A 15,306-nucleotide genomic window follows, 5' to 3' on the forward strand; every position below is an offset into this window, starting at 1 on the left:
TGATTTTTTATTTGGGTACAATGAAAATCTTTATCTTTTGACCTTGCCCATGAGACGTCATGATGATAAACTTTGTTAAGAGTCTTTATGACAGCGTATCACTGCAATTTTTCACACTACCTTTGTTCCCCATGGACATCGCTCTCTGCCAAAGAAAACTCTATGGAACAGCAGTAGACAAACAGGCCCGTAGGTCAAATATGACCGCATGCTTGTTTCTGTAAATAAAGTTTTATTAGGACCCAGACATGCCTGTTCGTGCCCAGGTTTTCTGTGGCTGCATTCACGCTATTGTGGTGGTTGAGGTGTTGCTGCTGAGACCACTTGGCTCATAAAAGCCTAAATATTCTGCCATGTGTTTATTCTTGGAAAACGTTTGCCCATCTCTGGCCAAGAGTTAAGTTCCTGGCAGCCAAGCCGGGCTTGCAGGGCCTGTGGGAGACAGTGGATCAGCTGGGACCAGGGGTTTCTTGTGGGTGGGGGAATCTGTGCCTAGGAGAACGCTCATCAGCTTGAAGAAACTGCTGAGTGACGCTGACGGGCCTTTGCACCTGTCTAGGGCAAGCGGGACGGCCCCTCACATGCTTTCTTCCAGGGAGGTCAGGTGAGGTAGGAAGGGCCGGGCTGCGGCCTCACGCTGCCCCTCCTCTCCCCGCCCCAGCCGGATCTCTGCTTTCTGCTGGTGTCCGGCCGCACCGGGAGTCCTGTGGGCCGCCCCGTGAACTACAACATCATGGGCGTGGGCAACCTGATCGGCCCCCAGGTCCACGTCACCAGCAACGGGGCCGTCTACGTCCTGTTCGGCTTCGGTAAGAACCGAGGGCCGCCTCGGTGGCCCCAGGAGGCTCTGTCCGCAGGCGCCGCCCCACATGCTTGGCATACGCAGGAACCCGTCCGGTCCTCAGTGCTCGGTGGCCCTGAACACCCCCAGGTGTGGCCTTGGGGGTCCCGAAACCACAGGACTGAGTGTCACCAGGAACGGACCCTGGGCCCTCTGAGTACTGCTTGGGAGGGAGCCCCTGAAAAGTACCATACATCACATACAGGTCTCACACACACACACACACACACACACACACACACACACACACACCTCCATACACCTCGCATACATCACACACACCTCCATACACCTCGCATGCATCACACACACCTCCACACACCTCGCATACATCACACACCCCAGCACACACCTCGCGTACATCACACACACCTCCACACACCTCGAGTACATCACACACACCTCCACACACCTCGCGTACATCACACACACCTCCACACACCTCGAGTACATCACACACCTCCACACACCTCCACACACCTCGCATACATCACACACCTCCACACACCTCGAGTACATCACACACACCTCCACACACCTCGAGTACATCACACACACCACCACACACCTCGCATACATCACACACCTCGCATACATCACACACACCACCACACACCTCGCGTACATCACACACCTCCACACACCTCGCATACATCACACATGCCACCATACACCTCACATACATCACACACACCTCGCATACATCACACACACCATCATACACCTTGCATACATCACACACACCTCCACACACCTTGCATACATCACACACACCTCCATACACCTCACATACATCACACACACCTCCACACGCCTCGCATACATCACACACACCTCCACACACCTCGCATACATCACACACGCCACCACACACCTCGCGTACATCACACACGCCACCACACACCTCGAGTACATCACACACGCCACCACGCACCTCGCATACATCACACATGCCACCACGCACCTCACATACATCACACATACACCCCCGTATACCCCCCACATACAACCTCTACACTCATAACCCCCATGTACATATCCCACATGCAACTCCCATACATCATATTTCCCACATACCACACATACAGTCCCCATGTGCCATATATCCCCACACACTACATGTATATCACAAACCACACATACACCATATACCACACACCTACCCACACACTATATAGCCACATACGCCTTTTTTACACCACACAAATACATCCTCCACCCCCACACCAGGCGCCCCCTACATGCACCTTCTCACATACCACACATCCACATGCTCCACATACAACCCCCACATGACACACAAACATACCCCCAGACACCCACACCCCACATACACTACACACACCATACACCCCTATGCACATACCATACACTTCACACACATATCAACACATATACCATACATACCTCACACATAACTCACACACATACTACACATAGCCCTCACAGAAGAAGCCCTCACACCTCCCCCCGCAGCCCTCACACACCCCTCACACACACCCCTCACACATACCTTTCACACATACCTCTCACACACACTCACACACTCCCCCTTCACATCCCTCACACACACACATCCCTCATACATACCTCTCACACACCAACCACACATAGCCCTCACACACACACAACCTCGTCACATGCCACACACAACCTCACATGCACACCCCCCACACCCTTCACACACAGTTCTCATGCACACTCCCCTCATGTATAACATACACACACACACACACACACACACACACACACACACACACGCATCCCCAAAGAAGGGCCCTTGTCCAGCGTCCACGTCCACTTAGCTCCTCTCCTCCTGACTGTGTGGCCCGGCGGGTGGCCTCGCCTGGAGCCCAGGGCAGCCTCCGAGCGTCTGGCCCTGGTCCCCTGTCACGTCCAGCTTCTCAGTGTTGGTTCTTCCCTGTGGCGCTAGGAAGTATCCAAGCGGTCGCCCTGCGGGACATTTTTGTTCAGGCCCAGAATCGAGACAGCGCGCCCGCCTCGCTGCAGGTGGAGGAGCCCGAGTGGGAGAAGAAGCGGAGATCCGTCAACCTGTCCGACCTCATTGACGTCTGCAGGTGGGCACGGCTGTCAGGACGGCTGCAGGCTCCGTGGGCCCCGTCCCGGGCGTGGGTGGGTCTCAGCGTCCAGGGACCCAGCTGGTCCCGTCTGGTTGACACGAGCGAGCAGAGTGAGCTGAGCCCTGCATGTTGGCCGCGTGCTGGGTGCCGGGAAGGTGTGTTTCGGTTCCGTGGGAGGGGTGGGTGGGCGGCGTCTCTCGGGAATGCAGGCCCAGGTGACCTACCCTCCTCTTCTGAACTTTTCTCTTTTTTTTTTTTTTTTTTTTGCTTTTTGGGTCACACCTGGCGATGCTCAGGGGTTACTCCTGGCTCTGCACTCAGGAATTACTCCTGGCGGTGCTCAGGGGACCATTTGGGATGCTGGGAATTGAACCCGGGTCGGCCGCGTGCAAGGCAAACGCCCTCCCCGCTGTGTTATCGCTCCAGCCCCCCTGCCATGAAATCTTTATGTTGTTCCTTCCCATGCCTTGAAGTGTGTTGTCCTGGTGTGGTGCCGGCCTTTGGGCCCCCTCAGAGAGTCTCAGTAAACTCGCCGATGTTCAGTGGCAGGGCCCGGTTTAGAGAGACGCAGTTCAGTGACGCCCCTCCAGCCTCCCAGTCCCCCCGTTAAACCCTCACCTGCCCCCTGTTCCCGTGTTCCCTCGGGGCTCTGTGCTCGGGAGGCGTGTAAACCGCTTCCGAGTGCCCCTGAGTTCCTTCTCTAGGGAGTTGGGGTTCAGAGGCCTGGGGGAGAAGGTTCTGGGGGCCGGGCGACAGTGCTTCCTGCGGCGAGGGAGGGGGGCGAGGCGTGCAGGCGCATCAGGTGCTGGGCTGACCCGGGTCTCGTCCTGCCCAGTGACGGCGTGGAGCTGCTGCAGATGGTGAAGGCCCCGGACTCCAATGGCAGCGACCTGCTCATCACCACCAGGCAGGGCCTCACCCTGCTGCACGGGCAGAACCTCACGCCCCACTGGACGCTGCAACTCCAGGGCCTGTTCAGGTGGGCAGGGCCCCCTCCCTCGGGCTTCGAGGACCCTCGTTTCTGGAAGGGACCATGCCCCAGAGAGGATGGGGCCCAGTGGAGCCAGGCCCGGGGTTCAAACCCCAGTGGGGATTAAAGATTGGCTGCCCGCCGTGATCCGCAGCTCGGGTACCCGGGCGGATGCAGGAGTCAGGCGGGGAGGGATTCTGGGGACCCCCGGGCCGCTGACGACCTCTCCGGGGCTTCCCTTGCTTCCTGCAGCCAGCCCACACCTGGGTATTTCACCGATGACCAGACGCTGGACTTCCTTCTGCAGGTCCAGGATGGCCCCGGGATGAAAAAGGTAAAGGGTGGTTTAGAGCAGCCAGAACGCCTGTCGGTCGGGGAGGTGCTTCGTGTCCGGCCCCGAGCAGCGTAGGGAGAAGTCAGAACCCGAGGTCCCGGGAGCGGGGGACACACGAGCCTGGCCCGAGCCCAGTGCCCGCAGCTCTGACACCCTGCTGGCTCCTAAGCACCGCTGGGTGTGGCCGTGGTAACCCCTGAGCACCAAAGCTTCAGGCCTACGCAGCCAGGCCGAGCACTTGCTTGTGGCCCCCGGAGCACTGAGAAGGAAGAACTAAACTCGGACCCTTTCCTTCGAAGAACCCAGAGACAGGAAGAACTCACTGCAGCTCAGGGTGCAGAGGGCCTGCCGCGGGCCACTCTCCTCCCCGTGCCCTGCAGAGATGGGCCTCGGTGTCCTGGGTGTCACTGGTGAGGGGGAGGCGGGGGAGGCGGGGGAGAATAAATGTGTCTCCTCGCAGCCTGTCCATCGCTCGGGGCCCTGAGGAGTGGCCCCGGGGATTCTGGAGGTTTCTCTGAAGCAGGAGAGAGGAGCGGTTGGCTTTGAGTCATACGATGGCAGAGCGGGTGGGAAGTCCTGGCGGGTGTGACAGAAACGCTGTCCCCGAGGGCTGGCCGAGGGCTGCTCTGGTTTCCGTGAGGGGGCGTGTCGTGGCTTCCGGCACAGAGACAGGGTCCAGATTCCACTCCTGTGACCAGCAGTTTGCAGGAGTAGAATTTTCAGATCAGTCGTTTAGCTTTTTGGGTCCTGTGTGAGCTGTAACTGGGCAGGGCTGACGTGGGGTTCCAGGCGGTTCAGCTGGGGAAGGGACATCTGATTGGGCATGGGAGGAGTTTTTTCGGGGGGGGGGGTGTTGGAGTTGGGGGTGCTCCTTAGCTGGTCGGGGGGCTCCCTTGGTTAGGAGCAGGGGTCTCGGTTTCAGCCCTGGCTCCTTGCACACACACACACACACACACACACACACACACACGGATACACATCTGCTCACACTCACACATTCTCTCTCACACACACACAGACACACTCCCACCCACTTGCATATGCTCACACGTGAGCACTTGTACACACACTCATCCTCTGAGCGATGCCATGGGGAGTATTTCCTCTAAACTAACCGCCTTGGGGGCCTGTTGGTCAGTGCTCTTGTGGATCTGAGATGCCCTGTGTCCTGCAGCTGAGCTGCTGCTGCCCAAGTGCACAAGTATGTGTGCAGAGAGAGCACTGTGCAGAGAGGGTCCCTGCAGAGAGCACCGTGTACAGAGCTTTTTATGCAGAGAGCTCTGTGCAGAGAGTACCATGCCGGAGCGTTTCGTGCAGAGAGCCCCGAGCAGAATTGTCGAGATCGCCTCGGGCAGAGAGCACAGTGTAGAGATCCTGGGTAGGAGCGTAGCGTACAGAGAGAGCTCCCGGAAGGAGCACTGCATGCAGAGAGCACATTACAGAAAGAACTTCAGATAGGAGCGTAGCATGCAGAAAGAGCCCTGGGCAGAAGCATTGCATGCAGAGAGCTGGGCCAGAGAGCACAGTGAAGAGATCCTGGGCAGGAGTGTCACATGCAGAAAGAGCCCCGGGCAGGAGCGCTGCATGCAGAGGGAGCCCTGGGCAGGAGAGCTGCATGCAGGAGAGCCCCGGGCAGGAGAGTTGCATGCAGGAGAGCCCCGGGCAGGAGAGTTGCATGCAGGAGAGCCCCAGGCAGGAGAGTTGCATGCAGGAGAGCCCTGGGCAGGAGAGCTGCATGCAGAGAGAGCCCCGGGCAGGAGAGTTGCATGCAGAGAGAGCCCCGGGCAGGAGAGTTGCATGCAGAGAGAGCCCCCGGGCAGGAGAGTTGCATGCAGGAGAGCCCTGGGCAGGAGCGCTGCATGCAGAGAGAGCCCCGGGCAGGAGAGTTGCATGCAGAGAGAGCCCTGGGCAGGAGCGCTGCATGCAGAGAGAGCCCCGGGCAGGAGCGCTGCATGCAGGGGGAGCCCTGGGCAGGAGAGCTGCATGCAGGAGAGCCCGGGGCAGGAGAGTTGCATGCAGGAGAGCCCCAGGCAGGAGAGTTGCATGCAGGAGAGCCCCGGGCAGGAGAGTTGCATGCAGGAGAGCCCCGGGCAGGAGAGTTGCATGCAGGAGAGCCCCGGGCAGGAGAGTTGCATGCAGGAGAGCCCCGGGCAGGAGAGTTGCATGCAGGAGAGCCCTGGGCAGGAGAGTTGCATGCAGGAGAGCCCCGGGCAGGAGAGTTGCATGCAGGAGAGCCCTGGGCAGGAGAGTTGCATGCAGGAGAGCCCCGGGCAGGAGAGTTGCATGCAGAGAGAGCCCCCGGGCAGGAGAGTTGCATGCAGGAGAGCCCCAGGCAGGAGAGTTGCATGCAGGAGAGCCCGGGGCAGGAGAGTTGCATGCAGAGAGAGCCCCCGGGCAGGAGAGTTGCATGCAGAGAGAGCCCCCGGGCAGGAGAGTTGCATGCAGGAGAGCCCCAGGCAGGAGAGTTGCATGCAGGAGAGCCGAGGGCAGGAGAGTTGCATGCAGAGGGAGCCCGGGGCAGGAGAGTTGCATGCAGAGAGAGCCCCCGGGCAGGAGAGTTGCATGCAGGAGAGCCCCGGGCAGGAGAGTTGCATGCAGGAGAGCCCGGGGCAGGAGAGTTGCATGCAGAGAGAGCCCCCGGGCAGGGGAGTTGCATGCAGGAGAGCCCCGGGCAGGAGAGTTGCATGCAGAGAGAGCCCCGGGCAGAGAGCACAGTGCAGCAGCCCCAGGCAGGAGCCTTCCGTGCACACTGGGGGTCACACACAGTGAGTCCTGTTCCCCCTGACTGCTGCCTTCCGGGGAGGGGGTAGAATGAAGCAAGGTCAGGTGTCTGACTCTGCCCAGACCACTGCTCTGGAATGTTCTGTTTGGGAAACTATCATCAACAGCACTTCCTGTCTCCTCTGTCACATGAAAGGGGGACTAGATTATTGTTTCCCAACCAGGGGCTGAATGGCCCCCATTGCCCCCCCCCCATGGTATTCCTAGGGGGCCACGGGTCAAAGTCAGGGCAGTGGGCCATGGCGGGAGCCTGGAGGCTGAGCTGTGGGACGGGGCAGGTGCACCGGGAGGACACAGGAGGGTCCCACAGTGGAAAGGCTGAGCTGGCGGAGGAATGACCGAGACTGTCCCGGCCCAGGGAGCCTCTGCTCGAGGAGCACCTGGGACTGTGTTCCCTCAGGTGCTGCCACCTGGCGACCCTGCGGGGGCCGTGGCAGGGCCCGGCCCCGCTCACTGTCTCCTCCCCCGCAGATGCTGGTGGTGGACGGGGACTCGGGCTCCGAGGTGTGGAACGCCAGCGTCCCGTGCCACCTGAGGGAGTGCCCGACCACGTCGGCCGTCACGTCAGACCGGAAGTCCGTCTTCCTCTTCTGGGCGCAGGCGCTGCCGGCTGCGGTGAGTGAGGCGGGACGGCCCGTCTGCTCTCCCACCCCTGCTTTCCCGTCTCCAGCCAGGGGACGGGAGTCCTTTGTGGACACCGGGCTTCATCTGCAGGCCTTCCTCTGCCACCCTGCTGGCCAGTGAGCCACGCCGGTCTGGCATGGGTGGGGGGCGTCCAGAGGGAAGCGCCGGGCTAGGGCATCGGTCACTCCAGGGTAGGTGATGTCCAGCAGGGAGAGGCTGACCAGCTCCCCTGGGAACATGCCGGGGGCAGGTGGGTCCTGGGTCCCAGGCCGAGGGGGCCGGCAGCCCCGACACCCAGCTCCAGGGGCTTTCAGGGACACCTCCTCAGATTCAAGTTGGCTGGACACCTGTTCGGGGCCCAGGGGTGCGTCCCGGCCTATGGCGGAGGGGACAGAGGGCCCCGGGTGGTGGGTGCCTGCATCTGCTCTGGGGTCTCTGCTCTCCCCGCCCGTCTCTCCGCACAGTGTGACTCCGGCGTAGAGTGACCGCAGCGTAGGGGCACACCCTGACCCACGCTGCTGTGTCTACTCCGGGCGCGGGTGCCCAATAGAGGCAGGTGGGGCGGGCCCCCTGCTGGGAGGGAGCGAGACAGCCAAGCTGGAGACCTGGCGCCTGCCAGTCTCTCCTGCAGGGGGGCATGGTGCCCGGCGGCTCGCCCCCCTCGGTGACTTCTGAGTGGCACAGGTGATGGCCCGCCCTCGGGAGCTCATTCCTCTGCGGGCAAGGCCAGGGTGGCTCTAAGACAGTGGCCACCAACTCTGTGCAGTATTTCTGGGCCCCCTCCCCTCCCCTCCCCACCCTCTCCCCATCCCCTTCCCCCTCACCCCTTCCTTCTCCTCACGCCTCCCCCTCCCCCTCCCCTTCTTCTCTCCCCCTTCACTTCCTCCCTTCTTCCCTCACCCCTTCCTTTCCCTCCCCCATCCCCTTCTCCCCTCACCCTTCACCCTTCCCCATCCTCTTCTTCCCTCACCTTTCACCCTCCCCATCCCTTTTTCCTCTTACCTCTGCCCTCCCTTCCCCATCCCCTTCTTCCCTCACCCCTTCCCTCCCCTCCCCTGTGAGTTCACAGAACGTGGGGGGTGCTGTGTGTGTGTTCGGTGGCCTCCCATCCTCCTCAGGCCTCCCCAGCAGAGAGGCAGAGACGGGGACCATTCTGGCAGTGAAAATGCCCGTTTAATGCAGAGCTGCTAGCATACTTACAGAACATCTGAAGGGGTTGTGGTATAGGACACAGATGATGTCATTTTGGTGACGGGGCACCTTACATACATGCTTGGCTCTGCGGCTCGCACATGTGGTTGTGATTGTTGGTGGGGGTCACATGTTGCACATCGGGTTGCACGTGGCTCTTGCTGGTGGCTGCTCTTCTGCCGTGGTGCTGGTGCCCATCCCGGCTCTGGCACATGCCAGGGTTGGGGGTGCCCAGGTGGGTGCTTGCCGGGGTCGTGCCCAGGACTGCAGTGCTCGAGCTTCTTCTTTTTATTCATTTATTTTTTATTCATTTATTTTTTTGCTTTTTGGGTCACAGCCGGTGATGCTCAGGAATTACTTTGCACTCAGGAATTACTCCTGGCAGTGCTTGGGGGATCATGTGGCATGTTGGGGATCAAACCCGGGTCAGCAGCATGCAAGGCAAACGCCCTACCCGCTGTACTATTGCTCCAGCCCCTCGAGCTTCTTTTTAGTTGAGGCTCTCGGGTGGGGGGAGGGGGCACCCCCAGTTGTGCAGCTGCCGTGACGTGGCTGTAAGTTGCTTGTGGTATTGGGCAGAGCTGCCAGGATGCCAGGGCAGAGTCACGGCCTCACACTAACAGGGCAGGTGCTCAGGCTGTGGGTGGCCTCCCTGCAGGGCTGCGGCGGGAGGAAGTGTCCTGCGCATTTCCCCCACGGGACCTGCCTACCCGGCTCCAGGCGCTTGTGCCCGGCTGGTGTTCTGTTCCAGGCTCCTCCCAACCTGAAACTTGCAGAGTTTTGTCTCCACTGAGCCCCTCTCCTCCAGGGATCCCTGCATGCACTGATATGCATACACATGTGCACACACATACACATGCAGGCACACACATGCACACATATACACACATGCACACACATATAACTCATGTACATGCACACACACAAACACGTGCACACTCCTGTGCACATGCACAACATACACTCACATACATGCATACACATGCACACTCATACACACACACGCACACACACACATTCACACACACATGCACACAGCGAGCAGATTGGGACAGGGCGCCGGCTCCAGTGCCTCCCCCTGGGCCTTCCTGCTTTTCCTTTGCGTCGTCCTCCTCTTTATTGTCCCCTGGGTTTGGGACCATCCGGTGGTACTCGGGGACCACAGCTGGCAGTGCTTGGGGACCAGGTGGGGTGCTGGGGATCCACCTGGGATGTGCCGCGTGCAGGGCCAGCACCTTATCCCTGTGCCATCTCCTGGCCTTGGTATGTTCTTTTTTTTAAAAAAAAATTATTTATTTATTTTTATTTTATTATATTGAATCACCGTGAGAAAAAAAATACAAAGCTTTCAGGTTTAAGTCTCAGTCATACAATGATTGAACACCCATCCCTTCACCAGTGCACATGTTCCACCACCAAGAACCCCAATATACCCCCCTCCCACCCAGCCCCCATCTAAGTAGCTAATGATCTTCATTTTATTCTCTATACTTTGAATACATTCAATACTTCAATAGAGAACTCACTATTATTGTTTGGGATTTTCCCCCAACAATCAGGCCTGCTGAAAGGCATCATTTAATAATTTCTTTTCATTGCTGAGAATGAAGACTCTATGAGCTTGTGTGGCCGCTGTTGTGGCCGCGCAGTTTTGGATTTCTGATATTTTAGCTCAGTTCACAATCTAGATGCATTTCTGTAAGAAGCCGCTCTGGGTGCCAAAATGGGTTAGAAGACCTCTGGGATCATAGTCCGTATGAGCTGAGGGTCTGTTTCTCGAGCAGCAGCTCCGGATCTTATGTCTCCTGGCCTTGGTATGTTCTGACGAGGGCAGAGTGTTTCCTGGCCGCCAGGGAGCGGCACGCTTGGCTCTGCTGGGCACAGTGTGTGTGGAAGGAAGAGTTCTGCCGGGGAATCTGAATCTCCTCCTCTCTGCTCAGGGCACCCCACCGACGGCCGAGCCCCCCGCCCTTTATCACCTTTACCTCCTGCATCCCACATTCCCTTCGATCCTCCTGGATCTGGCCAACGCCACAGGCACCGTGACGGCGTCGAAGGGTGAGTGCCAGGCGTGGGCGTGCTGCAGGGCAGAGGCTGTGTGGGCTGAGGGCGGGGCCCCGCGGGCCTCTCCCTGCGGCCAGGGCTCCCATCATGGAGTGTGCGGCCATGTCCAAGCCACGTGCCACCCGTCTTGCGGGGGAAGCTGGGGGTCCCCTCCAGGGTGGAGGCGGAGCATGTTCTCGGGCCCCTTCCTTCTACCACCCGAGGAAACAGGGCCTTGGTCTGAAGGGAGAGAGCGAGTGTGTTCCAGCGTCTCAGGGCTGATGGTCCACACAGCGCCATGCAGTAGAGTCAGGGTCACATCCCGAGTCCATGGTTCCGGCGGTCTGACAATCCCCCCTGCCCCCCCAGAGTCCCAGGGGCCGCCTGGCTTCCTGCAGGTGTTGCCAGGGCAAACCTGCCCTTCTTTCACCACTCACCCCGGCTCTCCTGCCAAGGCATTTGTCTAGAGGCTGAAGGGAAAGGCTTGCCAAGGATTGGGTACACTGAGAAGAGGATGAGAGGTGGAGGGGAGGGAGGGGGAAGAGGGAGGGAGAGGGAGAAGGAAAGGAAGAGGGAGAGGGAGAGGGAGACAGACAGAGACAGAGAGAGGGGGAGAGAAACAGAAAGGACGGAGGGAGGGAGGGAGAGAGACAGAGAGAGACAGAGAAACAGACACAGAGAGGGAGAGAGAGAGAGACACAGTCAGAGAGAGATGAGAGAGCGGGAGAGACAGAGCGACACAGAGTCAGAGAGAGAGGGAGAGACAGAGAAAGACAGAGGAGACAGAGAAAGAGAGGAGAGAGAGAGAGAACCAGAGCAGAAGGTTATCAGTGCTCAGAATCCTGTGTGTGGATCTGAATTTTTGCATAAAATTAGCTTGCATTGAGGAACAGTAATTAAGACTATTGCAACCCTGATTTCAAGGACAGGCAGAGCAAACACCTAGGTAAAAGCTCTGTGTGTGTGGGTGCCCGGAGTGATAGTACAGCCAACCCAGGTTCGATCCCCAGCATCCCCTATGGTTCCCTGAACCCCGCTGGGAGGAATCCGAGTTCAGGGTCAGGAGCACTGTCAGGTGAGGCCCCCAGACAAACAGGACAGAACAAGCTGCCGCGTGCATGGATTGCCGTCTCGAATTTCTCTTCTCAGACTTCCGAGTCTGTTGACTTTTCGGGCGAATTCTCCCCAGGTCGGGCTTCCCCACTCCCTTCTGGACCTGGGCTTCCCTCAAGAGGCCCCTGCCGGCGGGTCCCTGCCCTCCTCGCGCGGGAGCTGGACCTCAGGCGGAGAGGGAGGGAAGGCGTTGCTGAGCCGCGTCCCGCCCCCTCTGATGTCTCCTTTCTGTCCTTCCCCAGTTGGCATCAACGACCTCTGGAAAGATGCCTTCTACGTCACCAGGAGCACAGGGCCCCACGCCGAGGCCCGCCCGGCGGCCCTGCTGGTCAGCAAGCTCAGCCTGCGGTGGGCGCTGATGGAGGCCCAGGCGGTGGCCCTGCGGGAGGCGGGCCCCAGGGTGGGCCGGGGCGAGCTGCGGCGGTTCCTGTCCAGGATCAAGTTCGTGGACTCTCCCTACCAGGTGGGCGGGCTCGCCCTGGCCCGGCAGCGGGTGTTTCCGGGAGCCGGTACAGCCCTGGCCGGAGCTTCTGCCAATGTGGGGTCCTGGGGGGGTGGGGGGGCTCCCACAAGGTGCTGGGGAGGGGGGGATGTCAGCACCGCCCGAAGCTGATGTCCACGGTGTGGTCTCGCTCTGGTCAGCGTGCGGGCAGGGACGGTCCCTGTGCTCCTGGTCCCTCCCTCTCAGTCCCCCCCTTCCCTGAACTGTCTGACCGCTGCCCTGTCCCCCCAGGTCTAGTCCGGTGGGTGACGTGTCCCACGAGACAGAGCGGTGGCATCTCCTGTCGGCGTGCAGTCTGTCCCGAGGCATGAAGGAAGGTGCTGGGGCCTCGCTTCCTCCTCTGTGTGACCCCCGAGCGTTCCCGGGTGGACGGCGCCCCCCACTCCCCGAGCCCGCCCCTCAGGCCTTCCGGCGGAGTTTGCAAAGGTGGATTCTCCCTTCCCCTCTGCTCTCTCTGGGAAGCCGCCGGGAAGCGATGAGTGTCTTGCCACGGGGGGGTGAGCCGCCTTGGAGATGATGGCCCAGGCGTGGGGTCCCCGTGTGCTGCCCTCCTAGTCTGGGGACTCCAGCCTGGGGCAGGGTCCCCCCGCCCGCCCTTGCCGCAGGGAGCAGACGGGGAGCTGGAGTGTCGCCAGCCCCACGTACCCTCGAGTCCTGGGGGACCCTGCAGACAGGGACGAAGGACAGGAGTCAGCGGCCTGCCCATGGCCAGCCCCTGCTCCGAGGGGTCCTGCTGTCTGGGTCACTCAGTGCAGAAGGGCCTGAGTCCGGCGCCGTCCCCCCGAGGGCCCCTGCCACCTTCTCTCTGCTTCGTGTGTGTGTCTGCGGGGCCTGTGCTTTTCTGCCTGAGTGCTGGCGTGGGGTCCGGGCTCCCCCTGGCACCCCACATCCCCTCCCTGCCCTCCCTCCCCACTCTCCCTCCGAAGCATTGGTTTTTGAAAAACTTCCTCTGTAAATACCGTCCCTTTTGTAACGGGTTAAGTTCTTGGGCACCCCCAGGGGGTCCTTCTCCCCTTCCTGCACCCGCGGTCGCCTGAGCTCTCGGCTGCACTTCAGGTCAGCGCTGATGCGGCCGGGAGCCAAGGCTGGCAGGCGGAGGGCAGCTTTGCTTCTCGTTTGTAGGTCATCCCCGCTGCCACTCAGGGTCTCTCCCTCCCCTCTCCTCTGTCTCTGTCTCTGTCTCTCTTCTCTGTCTCTGTCTCTCTCTCTCCTCTCTGTCTCTGTCTCTCTCCTCTCTCCTCTGTCTCTCTCTCCTCTCTCTCTCCTCTGTCTCTGTCTCTTTCCTCTCTCTCTCCTCTGTCTCTGTCTCTCTCCTCTCTCTCTCCTCTGTCTCTGTCTCTCTCCCTCTCTCTGCATTAATAAAGGGATTCTGGAGAAATCTAGAGATTCCAGAAAGCTGAGGGTCCCAGGCAGAAAGGGGGTGTTTGCCCTCAGTCACCGGTAACAGGAAATGGCCTCAGGAGGCCCCGTGAGAGGCTGAGGCTTGACCCGTAGGACTGACCTTCTAGGGGCTGCCCCCTCGCCCCCGGCCTTCATTTCCGGCCTTTTGGAAGCTTTGGTGGGTTCAACTTTTGTGGTAGCTTTAGGGGGGCCAAGGGTGGGCTGAGGTCAGGCTCCCTTTACAGGGGGGCGGGGGCAGGGCAGCCTCAGGTCCAACCCGGCCTGGTAGAGTTTTCCAGGGGCTGATTTGTGTGTAACCCCGCAATGTGGGTGCACGCCGGGCTCTGCCATGTCTGCGGCCAAGCCACAGGACAGGAGGCCGCAGGGGCCTGCAGGGGGCTGAGACCTGGTCTCTAGCTGCACCCTGGGAGGTGTCCGCTGTCGGCCTCTCTCGGCTTCTCTTGGCTGGAGCCACCTGCAAGGTGGTTTCTGAGGGCCGGGTTTGGGCGACCTGTTTCAGGGCAGAAAACTATTTTTGCTGGATGAGTCCCAGAAATTCTGAAAGGGACATTAAGGGGAAGTGCCGTGACCCCTCGTAGCTCACGGTACACGCAAACCCGCCTCCGTGGGGTTCTGTCCTCACGACACCCACAGCCAGCTCGAGCTCTGCAGTCCCCTGGCGCGGCCAGGACAGCGGTCACTGGGGCTCCCTGTGTGATGTGCCCCTGAGCCGGTGGGTCACCCTGCGTCTCAGCCAGGAGCGCCAGCCCCGGCCCCCCAGAACAGCAGCGACGGTCCTTGCCCTGCGCCCCCACCCCTGGTGTGAATGTGAATGCTGGCCCTTGGGGACACCAGCCCGCTGCTGGGGCGTGGGCAGGGAGCACCACTCGAAATGTGAATTGTTCCAGAACAAATAAAAGACTCCACAAAGGAGCCCTACAGTGCTCGCTCCTGCTCTTCTCCACCTGATGCGGCGTGGGGTGGGGCTGCCCAGAGGAGAGACGCCCCGGCCAATGCCATCTGAAGGGACCCGGGGCACCGTTCCGGGAAGTGGACCAGAACTGGGTGCTCCAGGCGCTGCCTCGCCCAGGGTCCCAGGGTCCCCGCTGGGTGGGCCCGTCCTGCATGCACACCTCATCTCCTCTGTGCCCTCCACTCCCGGCTCCCGGGGCAGTCCCAGCGCCCCTCAGCAGGCAGGGACCTGTCCCCCTGCCCCCAGATTCCAGAGACAAGGCCGGCTGCATATGGTCCCCCGCCCAAAGCAGGAACTGGGGGGCTGGAGCGATAGCACAGCGAGTAGGGAGTTTGCCTTGCACGCGGCTGACCTGGGTTTGATTCCCAGCAACCCATATGGTCCCCTGAGCACTGCCAGGGGTGATTTCTGAATGCAGAGCCAGGAGTAACCCCTGTGCAGCACCAGGTGTGACCCAAAAAGCAAAACAAAAC

The 15,306-nt window shown here is 60.3% G+C and overlaps 1 protein-coding gene across 1 annotated transcript in view; it reads left to right on the plus strand.

Annotated features, from left to right (window-relative positions):
* The window catches only part of FAM234B (family with sequence similarity 234 member B), a 30,952-nt gene extending 16,151 nt beyond the window's left edge, over positions 1 to 14,801 (plus strand). Inside the window, exons 6-13 of the mRNA XM_055118096.1 lie at positions 662 to 809; positions 2,775 to 2,919; positions 3,758 to 3,901; positions 4,145 to 4,226; positions 7,479 to 7,622; positions 10,763 to 10,880; positions 12,221 to 12,441; positions 12,712 to 14,801. Of these exons, the coding sequence (XP_054974071.1) occupies positions 662 to 809; positions 2,775 to 2,919; positions 3,758 to 3,901; positions 4,145 to 4,226; positions 7,479 to 7,622; positions 10,763 to 10,880; positions 12,221 to 12,441; positions 12,712 to 12,717 (1,008 nt within the window). The 3' untranslated portion in view covers positions 12,718 to 14,801. The remainder of the gene's footprint in view (positions 1 to 661; positions 810 to 2,774; positions 2,920 to 3,757; positions 3,902 to 4,144; positions 4,227 to 7,478; positions 7,623 to 10,762; positions 10,881 to 12,220; positions 12,442 to 12,711) is intronic.
* The last annotated feature ends 505 nt before the right edge of the window (positions 14,802 to 15,306 follow it).

The sequence above is a fragment of the Sorex araneus genome, chromosome 10 (assembly GCF_027595985.1).
Source record: "Sorex araneus isolate mSorAra2 chromosome 10, mSorAra2.pri, whole genome shotgun sequence".
NCBI classification, from domain to species: domain Eukaryota; kingdom Metazoa; phylum Chordata; class Mammalia; order Eulipotyphla; family Soricidae; genus Sorex; species Sorex araneus.